At 43.0% G+C, this 23,278-nt stretch overlaps 1 protein-coding gene across 1 annotated transcript in view; it reads right to left on the reverse strand.

Moving 5' to 3' along the window:
• SPON1 (spondin 1) overlaps positions 1 to 23,278 on the reverse strand; it is a 252,251-nt gene that overhangs the window by 144,222 nt on the left and 84,751 nt on the right. The window contains exon 4 of the mRNA XM_054586072.1: positions 3,596 to 3,669. Coding sequence (XP_054442047.1) covers positions 3,596 to 3,669 — 74 coding nt within the window. The remainder of the gene's footprint in view (positions 1 to 3,595; positions 3,670 to 23,278) is intronic.

The raw sequence follows: 23,278 nt of genomic DNA on the forward strand, positions 1-23,278 counted from the left end.
TAGTTAACCGCATTTTACAGATCAGGAAACAGAGGCAGATTAGGTCACCAGCCCAAGGTTACAGGCTTAGTGAGTGGTGCCAGCAGAACTGGCAGTCAGGCCTTTTTGAGTCTGGGGCCCATGCTCTTAACCTCTGCATTATACACGGCTAGGAAAGACCTTTTGCTGGATAGGTCTGCAGAAATACCAATGAATGAATTTTTTTCTGTGTTTCTCTTTTTGCTTTTTCAAATGAAGAACGGTCTATTTAGAAAATTATCTCCCTGAACAGCTCCAGGATTTCTAAACAGTCCCAAAGAAGAGGTCTGAAACCACCCAAAATAGAAATCATTGTGTGGCTACTCTTTGTACATGAGGAAGAGGCCAGAGCATCGTCTGTGCTTAGGAGCAGGCTCCCCACTGCCTCATGCACAAGAAACCCACATCTGATTCCTATGAGAGCCACTTTGATAGTTAAGGGACAAGCCCTGTTGAATATATTTTAGGAAAGGCAGGGTAAATCAGTAACTCCTGAAGATATTTTGTTTTTTACATTTCCATTATGACCAACTCTGCTCTGAAAAAAACCAAATCAGTTTTGAAAAAGGGATTTAGAGCTCAGAGATGTTAACCACCAGGCAGCATCAAATGAGGCAGGAATAATTTTTCAAGGAACCAAACTAAGGCAAATTGGTAAGTTTACCTTATCAAAAGGGCTCTCAGGTATAGGTAGTAAACTTAAGATGTATCCAGGAGTTCAAAGGAATACACTTATAATAAATCCTTTGGACTTCTAAGAGAAAATAAGCTTCCACTTAAAAAAATAAATGTCTAAGTTTGAAATTAGAAACAGACATACAGTTTCCTAGTGAGGGGAGGCCTATTGAATGTGAGCCAGGTTTTCAAAGGGCAGCGATAACAAATGCTCACTCCCCCTCTGCTCCTAACCACAGCAGGGCCTGCCAACTACAGGCAACCTCAGGTGGTGCAGCACCTCCCGAAATGCGCTCTCTCCCCAATTCTACTCTCAATCCATCGGCTTCCTTTCCAGCTCCCATTCTGTCTGCTTCGTTCTTCTTACCTTTTCTCATTATCCCTTATCTCTCACACTCTCCTCTCTTTTTTGCTTTCCCTTCATCCTTCCCTCTCCTTGTCTCTTTCCCTTAATTGTTTGTGACACGGTTTTAAAGTGACCATGTGGGTGCATATGTTTATGATAGGTCACCTTTTTGAATATTTTATGTTTCTCATTTAATTGTAAGTAGCTTAATGTTTTATGTTCCTTTTTTGAAATAGTGATTGCCGTTGCCTTTGATCCGTGCAGTTCTTAATTTTTCCCCTATGCATTAACAGCTTCAACTGGGGGAAAAAATAGATACTCGTTTCTCTCTCTCCTTCCTTGATAAATTTGATTGGACTCACCACAGAAGCAAAGAACGTAAAGACCTTAATGAAAGAGCTAGAGATAATTAAGTAGTCATACACATTTAAGAAAAATCCCTTTGCTCTATGCTCATAAATTAAAGACTTTCTTAACGTGATCTGCACGCTAATTGATGAATTTCCTCATGGGTCTGCTGCTTCCAGGCATCATCTCCAACTGTGCCTAAGGGTTGTACAGCCCAGGTCCTGCTGGGCCTTTCCCCCCCACCCCATAAAGTTGCCATTAGAAAGTGGTGTTTTATGCAGGTGTGTGCTTAGTCATTTTGATAGGATCTCTGCTTCAGAAATGACAACCAACAGAGATTTGCAATGCCATTTTATTGACACTGTATGTGCAGAATTTTAGCATATTCATAGCTTAGACAACGACTGAGACTTTGGAAACTGCACTTAGTTAAGGATTTCTATCAGTACATGGATGTGTCCACGAGTGTCTTCTAAGAAGCCTCAAATCCAGGAAATAAGGCTGTTTTCTGATAGTCAAACTAACAAAGGCATACGCCCGTGGGTGTAAACTGAGAGGCGGCCTGTAAACATGTGATCCAGAAAACCCACAACTCTAACCCATGGGCCCTCAATGTCATCACATGGAGTCGGGGCAGGAATGTGATTGCTCTTTAAGAACCAAGAGCCTCAACAGTTGAGATGTTCTCTGTTTGGAGGAAAGCTGGGTGAACCAGTGGACAATGAAACACAGGGAAGGAAAGCCATGTGTGGTGATGTCCGTCTGGAAGCCGACCAGGGCCCTGGCCCACAGGTTCCAGCTCTCTGGCCCTTATGGCAGTTATGGCTCTAATGCATGGTATCTGACCTCTCCCCTTTTGCTCTTTCCATGGTCCCCGTGCACCACCCCTCCCCCGCATTTAGGACCTAATTTCTGTTCTAGTTCATCTATAGGGAAGCCTATGCGTTACTATGCTTTGATCTAACAAAGGTAACATTTGATGCTACTGAGTGGGAGGTAGTCCCTTTGATAGAAAGGAAGTGGTTAAGGGCATTGGCTCTTAGATTCAAACCCTGCCTCCTACCACTGGCTGTATGATGCTGAGCAAGCCATTTAAACTTTTCCTGCCTGGGGCCATCTATAAAATAGGAATGATGTAATTAATAGTTTTTACCAAACAGGGTTGTGCAGATTACATGATTGAAGATGTGGAGTGCTTAGAATAGTGCCTGACATGTAACAAGCACTCAAAAAATATTCTCTCTTATAATTCTCCCAGAAGACTTTTATCAACCTTTTTCTTAGTAGTTTATGATTTGCTAGAATGGGAAAGGATTAGTTCTTCTCAAAATGCTAATTACTTTAAATGCAAATAAAATCTTGCAAAAAATGAATAGAAATGAGATAAAGATGTATAATTATAGAACATTTTCTATTTTTATTTAGTTTTTTAATGACTTCTAAACACATTCAGATGTTTAAGGTCTTAATTTTATGGAAGATTAACAAACAAGCTTTCAGATATAGATAATGATATCTAATACTTATAAATAGCATTTACTATGTGCCAAGGACGCATGGTACTATTTTACATACATTAAGTCAGATGGTTAGGAAGGGCAGAGGCAGCCTTTAAACCAGGGATGGATCTGAGACCAGGCCTCTCTGCTCTGACCTCCCCTGTTTATTCGGTCTGCATGGGCTCTGTTAGACTGCCTTCAACCCATCAAGAGGGCGATGGTGAGCTTGCAAATCTAAGGACCAGATCTCTGAAGGTGGGGATATCACAAGGTCAGTGCCCTCTTAGCAACTCCATCTCCCTGGAGAAGATCCCCCCACATTGCCTGGGTGCTACACAGGTTCCTGCTGGCAGTTTTTCTGGAAAGCCATTAGAAACTTCTTAAAGGTACACAATTGTGCATTCCTTAATTAAGTCCTGTGAATTTATTCCAAGGAACCTCTTCAGAATAATCACTGTTTCACAAAAATAAAAGACGACACCAATATAAGGTACATTATCTCTTACCCAGGGAATCAAGCTGGGTAATTAGAGCTTAAGGCGGATCCAATTATCCACAGCACACAGCCAAATTAAAAATTGGAGCTACGTGAGGAAGCAGGACTGGAGGAACTCAGGAAGCCCCATCATCTTTATTCCCGAGGCCAGATGTTTGGACTGAATGAGCCGCGTTCCACTTATTTGGCCCTCTCCCACCCACATGTTCTTACCTTGTTCACAAAGTTTCTTGGTCAGAGAGCCCTCATCCTGAAAATAAATGATGCGTTTCTGTACGATGCTGGCCCTGTGGGGAAAGACACAAGTGCAGTGATGAGGAAGGCAGACTGGGGGATGTCAGTTCCGTGCTTGGCCACCCATGGCTTTGTGGCTTTGGAAGAGCCACCTCAATGCTCTGTGCCTCAGTTTCTTCATAGGAAAATTGACATTAATAATAATACCTACCCCATGCGATTGCTGTGAGAACTAAATAAGAATATATGTTAAGAGCTTAGCAATAACCTAGAAACCACTCAATAAATATTAGTAATTGTGTTGGCGGTGTTGGTGCTAACATTAAGGTAAGAAAGTGAACTAACAGCATTTTCAATAACTTTTCTCAATGGTTCATTTCACTCTAGTTTCATATAAACTATTGAGGCCATGTGTAGATCAACCAAATTCAAATCAGAGAAGCATGTCAAATCCTCTTCCTGAAGGGGAAAAAAGGAATTTAAAAATACATTCTGATTTTTTCTGAAAATGTCATTCTATATCTTTCCTGAAAGTCTAGACAAAACTGTCTCCTGCATTCTGAACAAAGACAACTTCAGCTGTTATATCTCTCCCTTAAACATGTCAAACACAGGTTCTTAGAATCTGGAAAGAATATTTTGAGGTTGAAAAATGACTTACTTTTAGCCAGCACATATTTTCTCGTTAATTAGGATCACACAGACATTCTACTTCTTCTTTAACCCACCCTGCTACTTATTTTTAGCTGGCTGTGCAGAAGTTGAATCCCAAAACCCAGTGTTCCAGTAATTTAAAAGCCTACTACACTTAACGCTGAGATGGTGCCAATGGACCTCCAGCCATTTCTGCTGATTTTCTTCAGCAATGCTACTCAATCAAAAGGTAATTTTTACTTTGCTTTACCCTATTAAACAGATAAAGGGAGCCCTTGACTCATCCCAGTTGTCTATACTCAACGAGTGAAAGTCACACGATTTGCCCAGTGTCACACGATCTCACATGCAAGAATGAAGCCAAGTGTGCACAGATTTGCTGAGTACAGAGGCACTTTTCTCAATGGTCTGGGCCTAGGCCAAGATGACTTTCCAAAGAAATGTCTACTCTGCACCCTGTCTTGCACAAAAGGATAAAATTCAGACCAATCTACATATGTCTTTTATAGTTTCTCCCCACCCAAGGGAGACAACATGTTGAAATAAATGAATGAAATATACTTCTTGTCAACACAAAGCTACTTTGATCATTTACAATGATCATTCTGTTGACCATCAAGCAGAAAGTTTCCTCAGGCCAAGAGAACACTCTTGAGAACACTTACTCTCATCCCAAAGCCAGATACTACAGCCTTTTATTAGTCAGAGTATCCCACAGTGCTTTTCAGAGTGTTTCCCACCGAGAAGGGCCCCAGGGATCCCTGTAGAAGGCAAGGAGAAGGCGGCCTAGTGGGAAGCATTCCAGGTCCCACATTCTTGCTTCAACCAAAGGCTCTCTCCTCACTTCAGCCAAAGCAGCCTCCTTCCTCTCCTGCCTTCTTGTTGTATTTACTCGTACATTTTCAACAAATAGTTGTTGGAGGACTACTTAGTGGCCAGACACTGGCTAGGGGCACTGTCATGAGCAAGACAGATGGGGCAACTTTCCATGCTCAAAGTTTACGGTACAGTGGAAGTAAAAGCACCAAACAACTAAATCCTCACCTACTCATTTAACACAACTGTGATTAAGTGCTGAATGGAGAAGTCCACAAGGTGTGGGAGAGTTTAACACAGGGGGTCCTGATCAAGCTGGAAAAGCTTCCCCCAGAAAAGATGGCTAAGCATAGATTTGAAAGAGAAGCTAACTAGGCAAGTGGAAAGGCGAAGCAAGGGAGAGGGCCTTCCTTGTAAAAATCCTTGAAGTGGGGGAGGGGCAGGGCTCATCTGAGAACCTACAAACGGAGAGCCAGGAAGTGGTGTGAGACAGTTGGAGAGCAGGCAGAACCACATCACTCAGAGCCTGCAAGGAGATGGCCTTTTACTCCAGGCCTGATGAGATTGCTCTGAAGAGTGTGTCCCGGGGAAGGAGATGATCAGATTTGCGCTTTTGAAAAAGCACTTGGGCCATAGAGTAAAAACAGGTGGGTCTGTGGTTGCAGTAAAGCGCTCCCACACCAGTCAAACTTTGTCTCAATAGAACCCTCTTGCCAAAATAGTTTGAAAACCCCTGATGTACAGGATGAAATACAAACTTACTGTGGTTTCATTTATTGCCATTTGGTGCCATGCTCCCTGGGTCGCGGACTGTGAGGCGTTTACGTCCCTTTGCCTGAACTCCTCCTCAGCTCTACCAGGCCCTTGTCTGTGCTGTTTCCTCTCTCAGAAGCTCCCAGACCCTGCCTTTGCTAGTGTCTCTAACAAATATTTTGAATTTTCTTCCTCTTGCTGTAAATAGGAGAACAATGAATGTCAAAGCCAATCATTTAAAAGCATGATCACACTTTGAAAAATTAAATCATCTCTATATTTTCCAAAATTAGGATTGTAAAAATCTGGGAGGCCAGAGATAGAAAATATGTATTTCCTGTAAGATGCTTCAGTTTCCCTCATTCCTTGTTTTCTAAAATCTCACATGGCTCACTTTCTCATTTTGATAATAGTTGTAATTTCTGAGCCCTTACACTGTGCCTGCCTGCTAGTCCCTGTGCTATGGAGGCCCTTTATGCACATTATTCCCTGTATGATATGCATTATATATACTACAGGTCCTCAAATTCCTCATCCAAGACCCTTGGGCTAGATGTGTTTTTGAATTAATTTTTCAGATACTATTAACATTCCTAAAATTAAATACATCAATATTCTGCAGCAAAATGTAAGAATATTTATACTAAGAGGGTAAATAAAACCATAAGTAGCTTCAAGTCACTTCAGGTCAAGCTTGGCAAACTTATAAGAATGCTAGTGTTTTCAGAGGGATTAAGATGAGGGCTTATCTTTGAAACAAGAATGACTGAGACGCAGGAAGGTGAAAGTAACATGCGTGAGGCTTTGCATTCTTCTGTCTACCTCCAAAGTCCATGGTTGGTGTTATGCTTAGAGTGGTTGTAAGGATTAAAGGTTAGGTATCAAAAGTACAATTGCCCTGTGAGGTAGGCATTATTATGAAATGTAACCCCAATGAATTTTCCTTGGATCTGTTTTCCTCGGATAATCTCATGGAACACACAGCGGAGAACTGAGATTTGGGTGGGTCTGCTTGGAGCCGGGCTCGTGCCCACTAGGAAAAGCCTGAGCACACATCTTCATGTGCTTGGTCAGCCCCCTGTGTCATGCCCTTTGGATTTCAAACTCTGCGCAGATTAAATGTGGGCTACAAGGCTTGTTCTGATCTGGCCTCATCCCTATCCAGTCCTTCATGAGCACTCTCTCCCAGTTGTGTCCTATACCTGTGTTCATGGTCTTAGACCTCTGGGCGTCTGTCCATGGGACTTCTGTCCTTCTTCATGACTCCTCAACACCACACACACGTGCACGCACTTCAGTTACCTAACTCTGAACTAAGTTATACTGAACTTGGTTATACTGATCTAAGATGTAACTTCCTTCTCATGATTCCTTGACCAGGTGCTCTTCCTATGAGAACCACAGCCACAGCCTCTTGGATTTCTCCAACCGCAGCACTGATTAACCTGTATTGTAATCGCCGGTTTACTTTTCTATCCCTATGCTAGATTATTAGATTTTTGAGAGCAGAAACTGCATCTTATTTATTTCTATAGACATTACTAACATCACTGTAGTACTGGGAGAAGAGACAGGGTTTGGGGAAAAGGAGAGAATTTGAGATTGAGCTATCTATAGGATATGAAGGTGAGTAGGCAGTTTGGGGCTAGTGGGCAGTTTGACATAGGGAACTGTAACTCAGGAGAGATGTGAGGGGTGGGGAGTGTGGAAATGGAGGTCACTGAGGCAGAAGTAAAAGTTGAAGCTTTCAGAGTGGCTGTCCCCCAGGGGAAGTGTACAGAGGAAGAAGTCAAGCTAAGCCCAGAACTCTGAAGAAGACCAACACCTACTGATACACGAGCAGAGACCAAGACTTTGATGTGCTTAGTTGCAGAAGATGTTTCTTTTTACTCCTCATTTGGTCAACTCCTGAGAGATTTTTATATTCTGAGAAAAAGCATTTCACTTTAAGTCTCTTCGCATCAAAGTATAAAACTCAGCTGAGATTTATAAATCATATTATCGTTCAGGAGAATAATAGCTTTACAAGATGAGAAAGCTGTTAGTAAGAATTCCCTTAGCATTTCAAAATGACAAATTTCTCCCATTCTGTGTTGCAGTTTGGCAGTCCTGTTGCATAGCATTTATATACTGATCTACTGAATGCTCTCTTATCATGAGAGAGTGTGTTAAGGAAATCTAAATTAAATTTCTCAGTGTGTTAGCTTCTCAAACTTTGGAATATTGAGATTCTAAAGAACTTAATCATTTCAAAAGTTTTCTTTTAAACCTTAAAGTGGGACACTTCCAGAAACGCTATCCTGAATATCTTGGATGCTTGGCCCTTCTCTGTCTGAAGGGTTTATTTATTGGCTGTTCTTTTTCCTTGGAGAATTTGTCTGTTGAAGGGAAGTTAGAGGTTGCTAGGCTGTGGGTTTGCTGTCTGGTGCTGAAAGGGCTGGGGATCCTTGCTCTCTCTGAGAGTGGACAGGGAGACCCCAGAAACTGAAGTACATGGCCATGAAATAACTTAAAAATGCACTTGGATCCTCAGCGGCTGGGTCACTGCTGTGTACAGATAGTTCATGCAAGGTCCCCCCTACATGCACGTTGCGAAATAAATATTCAGTATGTGGTGGCCATTATTGTTGTTATTGGTAAATCACCAGCCCTTAAAAAAGTGCCTGGCATATTAATATATTTAATAAATAGCAGCTATTGTTAAGATCGATGACAAGTCTGCCTCCTTCCCTTGCGGAGGGAGGAGGGAGGAGTGAGGGGGCTACCCTGGTCACCTGTTGCAGGCAGAGGTAATGAATGGCCACAATGAAGCTTGGGTTTGTGGTCTCCAGACTATTTTTGCCAATCCTCTCAATTCCAGTAAAATCCCTACTACTGAACATTTCTTATAATACATTACAAAGTTTGTCTGTGATCTCAGGGATGTTTTCCATAGAAGTAATCCAGTTTATAATGAGTATCATCTTCCTTCTACCATGAAGAACAACTCTGTGGGGAGCCAGGAATAAAATGTTAAAGGCATAGCCATGGTAATATCATCAGGAACTGAGGCTAGCTGCCTTATTTCATTTCATAAGGAACCCAGCTGCTTTCCTGACCACGGCCTCATGTTCACTAACAGATATGAATAGAGGCCGGGTGCATTCCATGATTCCGACCCTTATCAATCTTTTATATGGCTTTAGGGGGATCTCGGGACTTGGCGCTGTGTCCGGGAGTCAATAGACATCCTGGTACCCATGATTATGTGCCCATGGGAGAAAAAAGGGAAAGCTTACCTGCAGGTCTACAACACACACACATGAGAACTCCACATGTGCCCAATAATAAGGTCACAGTTCTCGCTTGAGGTCATAAAACTACTGATTGAAAGATTGGTCTAGTTGTCTGTCATTACTGCAAAGAAGCAATTCTAGTAGCTGCCATGAGATTATTCCTGCCTAATTATCACTCATTCATAAACCATGGTTCTAATTTTAACAGAAATGAGGGGAAAATTAGCTTTAGCACTCAGTTTATTTCTTCTTAGAATAACCCTGAGGATCACAAGTTTATTGTGGCCCCATTTTCTCTTATTATTGACCAGTTTCAGACCTCATCTTTATCATATCTTGTCAATACTATGACTCTAGGGTTTAAAATTTTACCGCCTCCCCTGCCAAATCCAATGGAAAATTAGCAATGAGGAATTAATTTTCGTATCACAAGAGAGGCATAAAAACAGAATAAAACTGGATTATGTTTTAAAAGAATGAATTTAGATGTGAGAGGCATGAAAAGCAGAAGACATTAATTTACTCATGCTTTAGTTTAACAGTTGTGTGAGGCATTGGAAGTACACCGATGAATAAGACAGTGTGCGTGACTGCAAATAGATGACAGCCTGATGAAAGAGAGAGAGATGTGTGCTCTGATGAATCAAAATACTGCATAGCAAGTACAAGAGTCTACCCAAGACCCATTTCTTCCATCTGTCGTGTCTGCCAAACCCTCTTCTCAGGGGGTAGTACAAGGTAAGCCAGTCATGGTATCCTGTTCTCACTTTCCCCACCTTCCTTGCAGCTGGGGAATGGAAGGTATATAACCCCCATGTGGCCTCAGTAATATACAGTCAGGTTTGCAGGATGAACAAAAGGCCAAGGAAAATCACAGAGGCACTGGCCCTGACATCTTTTAGGTGCTGGAACAATACCAGCAGTCACCTACCCCTGGCCTTATTGTTATATGAGAAAAATATACCTCTATGCATCAGGCCACGAGACTGCACTGGGAAGCCACTACAGGACTTAGGTGTGAGCAGGGGTGGGACAGTTTGGTCAGAAGAGTCTTGGAGTAGGACATTATGAATGAGGCCTTAAAAGGGGGCTTGGATTGGTGGGTAGGAGGTCATGCCATATGCCAAAACTTTCCATCAAGTGTAGAAGACAGGCACCTGTTCCCAGTGACAAGGAAGAGAGCAGGCATGCCTGCAAGTACACGCCAGTGTGAAGAGAGACTGGGCTGTAGGAGGAAGGGGGGTGGCTGGGATTTTGACAGGAAAACACAGGCGAGAGAAATCATTTTTCTCTGGAGGAGGCTGTCACATGCCCGTGCGCCATGGCTGAGGAAACAGTGGAAACCCTTAGGGGTGCCTGATAGATCACTGGCTGGAAATTTGTCACCTGGTGGAAAAAAAATCTTAAATAAACTCACAGAGACAAAATAAATAGACTGCAGGAAGTAGTCCCAGTTGTGGAAGCTCTGGCAAGTAGGCAATTCTGGGTAGTGAACAGGACCATTTCTCATTTCCTATAATTGTTTTAAACCACTCAATTTTTCCCCCCACAATCTTTTGACCCCTTCTGGGTTCTTCTCTCTGGCTTAAATTATCCATGGCATTTCTTAACCTTGCAAAGAGAAATGAGCCTGGCGGGAAGGCAATATCTCCCAATGCATCTTGAGGCCAGGATATCTTTTTTTGCTAAGAATACAAAACCATAATATTTTATGTTCCTGAAAAGTTACTTTTAAAGAAAAATCAACCTTAACATGTTTTTCAGCATTTAGTAACATGATTAATGGTACCTGGGGTATGACTAATCCAAGGACAGCTGACAGTTAGGTTCACTGTGTCTAATATTGTTGAGCCCATGACTGTTCTGGGTAATGTCTCATACAGTTAAGCTGTGGTCAGCTCCTGCCTCGCTTTCTCCTCCCACTTCTCCAGGTCTATAAACCCTCCGCAGGTTGGGAGCCTCTTGAGCTCCAGGTCTATGTCTTATTTATTCCTCATTGGCACCTGGAACGTAGCAGAGGATCTGCTCAAAGCTTATGGAACCTGTGGTTTATAATCTGGGGTCTGCAGATGGGTTCAGGATGACAGAACTTTGTGTGACGTCCACAAGTGCATATTCCTGGGTAAGAGTTCACAGCTCTCCTCTGCTTCTCAATGGGGTTCCTGACCTTGAAAAGCGTAAGAACCACTGTTAGTTCTGAAATGCATGCTAGGAGAGACATGAAATGGTATGCCTGTCATTCCATTTAATAAAAATCTTCAACTGAGATATATGCTTTTCTTTTCTAAAGATGAAGGTTAGATTTTTATTCCAAGCACCCAAGGCTTCAACTGCTTTCTCTCCAGACTGTGCTCTGATCGGAAATAGAACCTGTCTCGTCTGGAAAACAAGAAATAGAAAGCGGAGCATTGCTCCTGGGTTTCTCGGGGTTCCTTGCTCTGTCCTTGCTGCTCTGCGCAGGGCGTGGGTGTAACCCTGTAATCACCCCATCCCTCCTTAGAGAGGAAATGCCTCATTGCAAGCTCTCTGGCTGGTTTACACTAGTTATTATTCTCTGCAGTTGGTCCTACTCCACCTTGGCCTCAGCTGCCTCCCCTTTCTATGGGTTCCCTAAGCCAGGGCTGGCAACATTGTCCCCTCAGGTGTAAGGAAACAATCCGGGCGACGGAGAAATGTCCTTAAATACAGGCCACCTGCCATTCTTCCCATTCTTCAGAAAGCTTCCCCGACTGTCACATTTCTGCTATGGAAATGGGAGTTTCTGGTACAGTAGCAGACCTGTGAGTTGGGAGATGTTCCCTACCGCAGGCCGGGTTAGGGACTGGGGGGAGGGGGATTATGGTTCTTAGCTAGGGATTCATGTTGCTGAATGAATTACAGAGGATTCTTGAACCCCTGAAAAAACCGTATGCAAAATGGTAAGCATGTGCATGGCTTTGGGGAGAGATTCTGCAAAATCCATTTGCTCGAAATTAGGAGTCATGATTTTTATGCCTGTTCGTATCCACCTGAGTCCTATCCACCCCACCCCCAAAAAGAACATGCACGGAAAAGTAAAGGAAGGATTCCCTGTGCAATTGCTGCAGTAACCTCCTAATGAATCTCCTCTCCTTGCAAACCCATCCAATTTACGTACACTCTGTCAGGGGACCGATTAATCGTCACCGCGAGCGTATTATCACTTTGTTTCATAGATTGTTAGGCAGCAATGGAACCATAGTCCTAACTATCCCATCTCCCACATCTGCCCTGTCCCAGCCCACCCCAGCACAGGGTCTTACAAATAGTAGGCCCTCCCCAAAAGGGCCCTCTCTCACTTATCGATTACAGCCCACACCCTTGGCTAAATGACCACACTCCTGAACACCCAGGTACATATCGCCTTCCAGGTCTGACACCCTGCTGGCACCACCATGCCAGCAGAGCGTGGGTCCCATGACCCCTCCTGGCTTCTGCCCGTGCTACTCACTAAACCAGGGACGCGCTTCTGCCTCTTCTGTGCCTAACCACACCCCACTCATTTGTTCCCCCCTCGCCATCTCCTCAGAGTCTCGTTGGGTTTCTAGAACACTGCCAGTCATTACTTTCCATTTGACATTCGGGCATTGGCTACTCTTGATGTTTGCTTGAACTTGAATATCTTGGATTACCAGTTAATGTGTGTTTACACTGTGTAGTTCTTACTGAATTCTGAGCACTTTCAGGGAAGGCGCCTTATTTGTACCCCTGGGGCCCCTCTAGCTTTTAGTGCCTTTTGTGCAGGAGGCATTGAAGGTGTGTTGACCGATATATTTTCATACACTTGACTCTACTTATCATTCAACTCTTTCATATTCAACACATAGTGAGTGTTGAGTGTCTACCATATGTCCATGATCTGGCAAGAAGCATAAGTTCCTCAGTGTTAGCAGCAGCACCTGGAATGCTGGTGAGTGGCAAACGGTGGTTGGCATGAGTCACGTGACATCCCCTACTGCAGAAAGGCCAGTTAAGCCTACTTCGCCTTGTTCAAGCTAGGCTGTTTGACTGATGGCAACCATTATTCTCAAAAGGAACCATTTGGGTTGAATTCAAAATCTCTTCACAATGTTGGGAATCAGCAGGATGTTAGTGTGTCTGCCAGGAAGAGGTTAAACCAAGGATGGAGCTTTCTTTATGGAAAAGAGAGCAGCTGATTTCACAATGTGTTCCCCTTTGCTTATCTCTTAAGGTGACCCTTACCAAAAAAATAAAATAAAATAAAAGATACCCATAGGCCTTACATTTCTGACTCACTCCAGATTTATCCCACATTTCTTCTTTTCAACATCTGCACCCTTCTTGTAGCACCCGACCTCATTCTGATGTCACATATGCTTATCAGAGGTAAGCCCTGATCACCTGACCACTAAAGAGTCCTAGGACAACAACATGACCCACATGTAAGCTACAAAATCTGGGCATACTTTGCTCTGCTTTCTAGCCTTTCTCACAGAAAATACTGTAAGAGAGAAGAAAAAAGAAAGAAAAGGAGGGAGGGAGAGAAGGAGGCAGGGAGAAAAAGAAAGAAAGAAGGTCAAGAGGTCTAATTTTCTGAGTAAAATAGGCGGAAGATGAATTAATGGAACCTCATTATGATGCAGAGTAGAATAAAAGTGACTACTTCTTTTTAAAAATACAATAAAGTACAAAATTTCACTAATGCTTCGCATGGGGGACTTGGGGATGAATCGGGAGCCTCTTATCCACATTAAACAAGGTACTGAATTTTTTTTTTTCCAAGTAGGCAAGGAATAAACTAAAACCCAACAAATCAATAAAGCTCTCTATCTTAAAGGTGATGGTGTCACTACAGTTACATGCTGCATTATCTCTGTGAGATGAAGTTGAACTTCAGTGCATGTGTTCCTAAGAGAACGCTTAGAACCGTCACCAAGTCGGGATAGAAGTGGAGATGGAGAGAGCAGAGAGGAGAGGAGGACGCTTCAACTGTCTCATCTCTATAAGGGAACAGGAATAAAGCCAGATGGTAACCACCCCCAGGGGGCAGCACAACAGAGGTTCTCAAAGCTGGACCCTCACAGTGTGGTGGATGCAAAGATCAAACACCTGTCAGTGTCTATTGTCCTGGTCACAGACGCTGCTTCATTTTGTGTTCGCAATTGGTTGAGTTTGTGCCATCACATTGAGGTGCATGTTTCCCTAGTTTTTGGATGGCTCCATGTCAAGGACATTTTGATACAAAACAAGATACATTTCAAGAAAGTAAACTAGCAGAATCCTTGTCCTAGCCAGGTATTTGGTAATGACTTTTTGGTAATGACACTTTGTACTGTGTTTAACCCCTCTTTGTCCAAATGCTTAGTGTTTTTGGGGGGATGACATAGCTGGCCTTGGAAACCCACTATCCAACCTCCTGCTAACTTGGAGTCTTCTCTGTCCAAGCTGCCCTAGAGATGACCAGGAGCCCCTCACGGCCAGTGGTCTAATGTCACTGACTGGTCCAGTCTACGATTGCTGCTATAGTGTATTGCTGGTAGAAAAGGTTAATACATATGTCTAGTCTTCCATATGTCTGGTATCGTCCTTAGGAAAACCAAACCAGCTCTTTCATCCATAAATTATGATTTGTTCAACATATTTTGGTGAAACCAATTAGTTGCAGCTGATTGGAATGGGGATCAATACATGAGCCAAAGGCAACCATAGATGGGTTAGGTATGAGAGATGCTCGCTACTTCTGGATTCCTTTCCTGAAAGCTCTTCCCAGTAGGGTTCTACATATCATATGGTGCAAATTGGCTTCTTAAATTCTGTCTTTTGGGGGAAAAAATGTCAGACAAATTAAGAGAAGATGGGTCACTTGCACATGTCAAAGTCCAGGGCAATGAACAATTGTCCAGAGTACTTTTTTGCTCCTCTCTGGAGCCTGTGGCATAATCCCATTGTGACTGTGGCTAATGTAATGATGTTACCCACATATCCCATATACCCCATGTATTTGTATGATAAACTTCTGGCACGAGAGGTCAGTGGTGCACGAGAAACACCACATATAGCCGTGGCCTGGCAGCTCAATTGGTTAGAGTGTTGTCCCAATGCACCAAGAGGAACAACAAACTGATGTTTCTCTCTCTCCCTCTCTCTCTCTCTCTTCCCCCCACCTCCCTTGTCCTTCCTTTCTCTCTAAAATCAATATATAAAAAAGTTAAAAAAAAAAAAAAGAAAAAGAAACACATGTAAGCCTCCAGTTAGCAACAGTTCCATTTGGATCTTACTGGGTTCTTTGGTTGTTGTTGTCAGGGATCATCAACACTGAGATGAAGTTGTTTTGATTTGCTACCGTCTCTCTGCTATCAGGCAACTGTTATTAGGAGAATCACATTAATTAGCAACAGCTGAGGGGAGGACCAGCTATTTCAGAACTGCAGCTGCAAGTCTCCTTGCAATCTGACTGTTGCCTAAATTTTAACAATTAACAGAATAAATAGTCTCTGAGTGTATTTAATCATGTTAATTTTGTTTTCCTCTATTTCTATTACTGTTTAGGACTGGTAGTTAATCTACATTAAAATCTCTGATACATTAGCATACCTTGAAGCATAACCTGAGCATTCCCATTCCTCTGTGATTTGTGGTTGTGATATATTGTTCAGTTTAATGCTAATTTTTTAACTTTATGCAAGAAAATAGAAAATTAATTAAAATTTACCCAACAGATTGGCTTATTAACCAAAATATTTGATTAAACTAAAAATCTTATTTTAGAACCATGTTGGGTAACCAAATTAAATGAATGGATAGACAAAAGGAAGAATAAATGGACAGAATGGTAGCTACAAAGAATAAAAGATACATGCATATACATATTTATGTAAGGACTGATACTTAAACCTTTTAAATTTAATCCCCACTAGTTCACTACTTTTGTTTATAATCACCATGAAACCAGCCTGATAGAGACATGGCGTAATACAAAGACCTCTGTAGCCAGGCAGATACTGACCTACCTCTTCAGTGTGCAGTATGTGAATTACATTCCACCACCTCAGTTTTTTTGCCCTGTAAATTGGGGTTAATACCAACTTTATGGGACTCTTGTGAGATTAGTGAGCTAAGCTGGTCTGTAAAGATCCTAGCACAAAGTAGGTGCCTGAAAAAGTGTTATCTTCCTTTCTTCCTTCTACTCTAAACCTCGCATTGCTATTTAACTTCTCATGTATTTATGCCTTTCCTGCCCAACTAGGGAGTTAATTAAACTCTTATAAATTGAGGAATCTCTTTCTCAATCACTGTATCTACCCACAGTGCACTGCACAGCAGCTGGAACCCACTGGGTGTTTGTACCAATTCACTAGTGTTAGCCCACGTGCCTTATTTTATCACCAGCTGGTACAACAATAATTATTAACATTATTGAGTGCTTACTATGTTCCAGGCACTCTGTAGGGAGCATATTACATACCTCAAGGGTTCTCAGCTCTGGCTGCTCATTAGAATTATTTGGGGGAGTATTAAAAAGCACTGACACCCCGATTCCATCTCAGACTAAGGAGATAAGAATTTCCAGAGATGGAGCCAGAAACTGGTAATTTTTAAAAGGTGCTCAGATTCTAAAGTGCAGCCAAGAGCCACTGACTTAGATTACTTTAATTCTCCTACCTATGAGATAGTTACTATTATTATCTCCTTTCTCAGATGACAAAAGCTGAGGCACAGAGGGACCAAGTGTCTTGCCCGAGCTTATATAACTCTTAAGAGGTGGAGCCAGGATCAGGTAGAGACTTTGGTACCACAACCTATCACTTTCTTCACTGCTCTGCTGACTCTCACGTGATAAGGAAATCCCAAGCTAAAACTCCTGGGCAAAAGTAGAGTAGGTAGGTGTCCCCAGTGTTACCCAGTGGCTTTGATCGTCATAAAAAAGAAAATGTTCCACAGTACAGAAAATCGTTTCTATTTTAAAAGCGGAGACCAGGTTTCCATCTTGACTTTTATATTCACGATCTATGTGATCCTGCTCAAATCACATTGTCTCTGAGCCTCAATTTCCCCCAAGGACGTCAACCTTGCTAGAGAACTGGGAAGGTGCTCTGTGAACCCTAAATTACCTAAAAATGTTCATGGGCTCTTGCTAAGCCTTAGAGACTCATTCCCATTTATAGGTGGAAAAAAACCCAAACAGGTTCAGAATGCGTGGAGCTAGGACTCCTATCTTGACCTGACCGTCGCCAGAGCTTGTCTGCAAGGGGCAAACTGTCTAATCCAACATTTGCAACCAGTCAAGAACCATCCTGAAAAATGTGATTAGCCATAGAATCTGTAGTAAAGGCCAGAGGAGTGTGGAAAGGGAGACCTTTCCTGTTGTGGAGGAATAATGGAGTAATTAGGCTTTCTGTGAAAAGCTGTTTTAAAGACTGTCCTACCACTGGAGGGAACTTGTTTTTCTTCCCTCCCACACGCCCCCACTCCACCCCCAGCTGGTAGCTGTTACTTGCCTACTTTGTTCCAGGGCCTGAAGTGAAAATGAAAATGCAGCCTCATTCCAAACACAGCCTGGCATTTCAGGTTCTCAGATGAATATTCATAGACTAGTCCCTCAAGCTTGTTCTCACATCCCCATACCTAGTGCTAGCCTGGCATATAATAGGTGCTCACAAAATGTTTGTCAAATAAACAGTAGAGTCCTGTGGGGTAGTGGGGTGTGGAGGGTGGTGAAAGATATATTGATGTGCCTTCCCGTTGAGGCCAAGTGCCACCTGTAGTACCACACCCAAACGGGACTCACACCTTTGCCTTCCTACCCGTGAATTCATTTGCATCACTGGGTCTATCCTAAACAGCTCATCTTAACCCAACTTTGTGCCCCATTTCTTCCCTTGTGTTGCCCGCTTCCTCCCCGCACCCCCTCCCCCCAAGATGCTTTGGGCCTGAATCTTAGACTTTCTTCTTTAACCTGATCTTTTGTTGCCCTCCTCCATGGAGCTGTTCTGGCTCGGCAGCCGCTCAGGATATAACCAACCCGGGCTCCAAGCTCACCATGGCAGGGCTCACGCGACTGCTGACCGTGCGAGCATGGGAAGTGCGGTGAGAGGGGAGGTGACTTGAGTGGGTAAGATGCACTGACAGGGGGCTGTTCACAAGCATCTCCTTCATTCACTGCTCTAGTTAGAGAACTACGGAGGCCCGTAAAAGACAATCCCTGCAAGAATTCAGCCTCATCAAAGATCTGCACTGCGACAAATCTAAAGCTTGAGCTGGGGGGCTAGTCTGTCTGGAGTTTAAACCCCAGCTCTGCTACTTACGATGTTACGCAGGTATGCCTCAGTTTCCCCCCAGTAAAATGGGGTAGTAAGTTCATTATAGGGTTGTTGGCAGATTATTTTAGCTATTATTTTACTGTTATTAAAAAATTGGAGGAATACTCAGCTGAAGGCTCAAGGAAGGAATGTTTTGGCAAAGGAGAGGCTAAAGAATAGAAGGAAAGTTTTTTTTAAAAAACTCACATTTATTGTCGCTTCCGCCCCAACCCCACTCCTTGTTGCTCCATCATCGGGATCCACATGCAGGTCCTCAAACGTTCCTTGTCCTCTCTGGGCTAAGGACACTCCCCCGCAGTGCCTCTTCTGCTCTCTCTCCCCAGCTGCAGTGCCTGCTCACTCTGGGTGCTCTGTGGCCCTCCCAGACCCCTCCCCCACAAACAGGCTGGGAGCCTGCCCACCGCAGCCCTGGGCTCTTCCCAGGGTGGCCTCTTTCACACCACGTAGTTGCTGCCCGTTGTCTGTTTGCCCACCCTTCTGGGCATTCCCAGGAGGCTGTGCCTCGCTCAGCTCTGCATTCTCGGCCTCTGGCATGGTGCCTGGTAGGAAACAGGGGTGCTGGGCGAGGGAGTCAAAGAACAAATGAACTCAGCTCAGCCTCTCAAGCCTGGCCTGTCTTCTCCATTGAACCCAATGTCTTCTCCCCCATATCTAAGCCCTAGCTGCTGAGAGGAAGAAGCCAGGAAGAAATGGAAACAAGAAGAGAGAGACAGAGATGCAAATGCAGTTCTTCTCCTTTCCTTTCCACTCTTTGAGCTGAGTCTTTTAAATTTGAAACCATTTCTACCTTAAGGAAAACTTAGAAGACAGTACAAAGAATTTTTTTCCCCTGAAGCATTGGGGAACAAGTGGTTGACATGATATCTGATCACCATGAGCACTTTATTATACATTTCCTACAAACAAGGACATTCTTCTATGGAACCTTGATACAACTGTCAGATTTAGGAAATTAACATTAATATATCTAATCCTCAAACGCTATTGAAATGTTGCCAGTTGTTCCTTTATAACCAAAGGTCTAGTTTAGAATCACAGTGTTGCACTTGGATTTTATGTTCCTTTAGTCTCTTTCAATCTAAAATAGCTCCTCAGTCTTCCCTCAACTTTTATGAGTTTGACACTTTCGGAGATTACATGTCAGTAACTCTGTAAAATATTTGAGCTCATCTGATGTTTCTTCAGGATTAGATTTAAGTTATGCGTCTTTAGTAGGAATATTAGAGAAGTGATGCTGTGTTTTCTCATTGTATCCTATCAGGTGGCACATGATGTAAATTTAGATTTGTCCCATTACTGGGGTCTGCCAGACTTCACCATTCTAAAGTTCCTGTTTTTCTCTTTATAGTTAGGAAGCATTTTGAGTGCAGATATTTTGAGGTTATACCTTCTCTTGTTATCAAACTTTCCTACATTTATTCATTTCTTTAACTGGCATATGCATGTATTTATATCAGATGACGTCTAGCTTTCCATTTTATTTAATAGGTCATAATCTGCTACTCTTGCAACTCTGTGGGAACTTAGAGCCCACGTGTATTCCTCTTGTCTTGATGTTATATTTAAATTTTTATTTTACCTGGTTTTGATTTTTTAAAATTTAACATAACTATTTTGTATTATGTTTTTCTTATGCTAATTGGCAAGGAGGAAGCAAGCAAAATGAAAGTAGGCCCAGTGAGACTGAAATTTAATAGGTTCTGAAGTTTGAAAAACCACGTTTAAAATTGTACAGTTTTTGCCCTGAGTGCCAGTACTGGAATTCACTTCTAGGGGTGAACCACTTCTTTTGTCTTAGGAAACATCTATACAATGATCTTCATTTTATTGCAAATGTAAAGCAATAACAACAGCAACAAAACAAGAATAATAAGCAGCCTTGTAAAGAGCTTATTCTGTGCCAGACACTTTCTAAACACATTGCATGCATATAACTCCCCTAATCCTCACAGCAGCCCTGTGAAGTAGGTGCTCTTATTATCCTCATTTTCCAGGGTAGCACCTGAGGCACTGGGAGTTTACAATGACTTGCCTAATGTCATCTGTGTGTGGTAGAGCCAGAATTCAATCACAGGCCCCCTGACCTGTGAACCTACATTTGTAACTATAATGCTAAAAAACTATTCTGGAGGGGATTAGGGTCAGAAATTTGGGGCAACTGGGACTCGCATAGGGGCATTCTTTTGGCAGGAAATAAACTGGCTCCTGAGGTTAGGCTGGGAGCCTAATACCCACCAAGTCTGAGAGGGGGGAACTCCTGAGGATGAGCCTAGGTTTCTGGGTCCTGAGAGCAGCCAAACCTATAAGCCAGTTATATAGGTTCTCTGTGTAAAACTCCCATCTGGCACTCCCCAGCTTGCAATAACATCTAATTAACCATCATCGCTTGACCCCAGCTGTGATGTGGGATAGCAAAGGAGGGGCTCCGAGCATGGAGCAAAGGTAGGGGAGCTGCTGTCTGAAAAACAGACACATAGTCTAGGCCCAGGCAGAGGGCCAGGGGAGGGGCGGAGGGAGAAGGTGGGTCGGCAAGCACAGCCAGGAGTTTCTGATAGGTGCAGTAATTCCCTAGAGATTCCTCCACATTCTTGAGTGGTCAACCTGGCAGAAGCCTGGTCTTTCTCTTGTAAAGGAAGAATTAGATCTGGGTTAATAATCTGAAAATAATACTTTCCATTTAAAGAGATTGAGGGGGGCACCTTTAAGGATTCAGACTTGGCCTTTGGAATACAAATCCTTGATTCTGTTTAGGTCCCTGTTATTTCTAGCACGAGGTGGATCGGGCTGTGGATTGTTCCTCTATCAAACCATGACTTAAGACTGGAATCCAAGATATCCGCCCAATTTTTCCTTGGGGCAGATTCTTCTTCACCACAGTACGTATCATAGTTGTTGACTGAGGGAGAAGGCAAGGTGAATCTTTCATCTCAATGTCCAAAGAAACAAGTACAAAGATACTTGTGTATTATTGCACCTAGAGTTCCCACTGCAGAGTCATTGTCAAAGAGGTACTGAGGGCCACAATCAAACACATGATAGATGGTAAAAAGTAAAAGCCAAAGGAGACGACTGAAACCCAAACACGAGAAGGCAAAGGCAGAGAAACCAGAACTGGGAAGTGGGTTTACCTAGCAACACAGCTGGTGTGAAGGAAGATTCCCTCCAAGCAACGTGGACTGGAACAGCAGGGCCTGTTCAAGCACATTCTGACTCATCCGATTTCTACGTGGAGCCACACATGTGTTTAATTTTATACACTGAGACCGATTGGCACACTGCGAGTATGCAGGAACCCAGCCACCTAAGCCACATAAGCAGGGTAGACATGTAAAGGGGAGCGAGAGACCCTGGCTGCCATTCCGAGGGCTCTGTTTGCTCTCACTGGTTTCCTGACTCCACAGCCACAAGACAAGACTTAGCCCTGTGACTGTCCTCTGGGGTTGGGACCCAGTCACCGATCATTGGCCACTCCCTAATTTTTCCTGTACTCTGGTCAGCTGGGACTGTTGTTCAGAGCCTGGGTGTAATTATCACAAAACAGCCTCTGACTTTAGGGGGGGAAAAAAAAGAGTTTGGATCAAGTAAGGAGATGATAGCTAACCAGTCCTGCATCCAGAACTGCAATGACATCAATTCTGATGTCATCGTTAATCAGGCCGATTTATGTTTTGAAAGGAAACCAAATGATGAATATAATGATTATTTCTGTTTCTGCTTCCCCCTTTCTCCTCAAAAATTGGCAATAGCACTAAAGTCAAATTAAACATCTGTTTGAAAAATAAGCTCGAGTGTTGATGACGGCTGCCCTAAACTTACAAATACTCCACAGCTGTCAGACTCTAAATTAACAATGATTTTCATTTATGAGTTGCATAGAACTAAGATATAATGGAGCTTTTTCTCCTCTGTTTTTCCAGCGTCCAGGGGCTATTATATGTGAAATCTTAGGAAAATGCCCAAGGAAAAATGTAGCTGAAATCAACCTGCAGTAATTAATCATGAAAGGCCAGGAGGACATTCTTCTCATGTAATCTCACTTATTCATTGGATTTAGGTTGGGCGTTCTCTGTGGTAAGCAGGCTGGCAGCGAGGCAAATAATTCAGAGACAATTCTTTGATTACTGGTTGGAAGCGAACGGCGAAGGAGCCGTGAGCACCTGTGGAGGAGCACCTCCTCCTACCATCCTGAGCACCGTCGGCTCATCCTTCCAGCATCGTCTGCACCTGGGGTGGGCTTCCGCCCACGCTTCTTCCAGGTGAAGTAACCCATGCCAAGGGATACGGCTTTGTGACGCTGTGGTCACATACCAAGTGTAAAAATCTAACCAAGCCATTTTGTGACTGGATAAAACTTGCTAACTTGTCTCACAGTTACTTCATGACCCTGAAAGACAAAGTAGGCATGGAACCATTTCCTCGTCCTTTTCTACCCTTTTCCCAGAGTCATCACTGTCCTTCCTGGGGTGGGAAAAGGCTCAGGAGTGGAGCAACACGTCTATTGCATGATCTATTCTCGGTTTAAAAAAACACATGGGCTGGAAGATTAATGTAGGCATGATACCGCCTGGTACTTTTTCACTGTTGCCCAAATGTTTCCGTTTTTATCCTTTGACAATTTCACGTCAAAAATGTCCACAGGAGTAAATAAACTGTGGTATATAGATGTAATGGAATATTATTCAGATCTATAAAGGAATGAATTACCATACATGCTACAACATGGATGAACCTCAAAAACATTACCTAAGTTAAAAAAGCTGGATTCAAAAGATCACGTACTGTGTGATTCCACTTATATGAAATATCAGGAATAGGTAAATCCATCGAGACAGAATGAAGATCGATGGTTGCCAAGGGCAGGGGGC

This window comes from Pteronotus mesoamericanus, unplaced genomic scaffold, assembly GCF_021234165.1.
Source record: "Pteronotus mesoamericanus isolate MK-2021 breed Mesoamerican mustached bat unplaced genomic scaffold, CSHL_Meso_final contig_90, whole genome shotgun sequence".
In the NCBI taxonomy this organism is placed as follows: domain Eukaryota; kingdom Metazoa; phylum Chordata; class Mammalia; order Chiroptera; family Mormoopidae; genus Pteronotus; species Pteronotus mesoamericanus.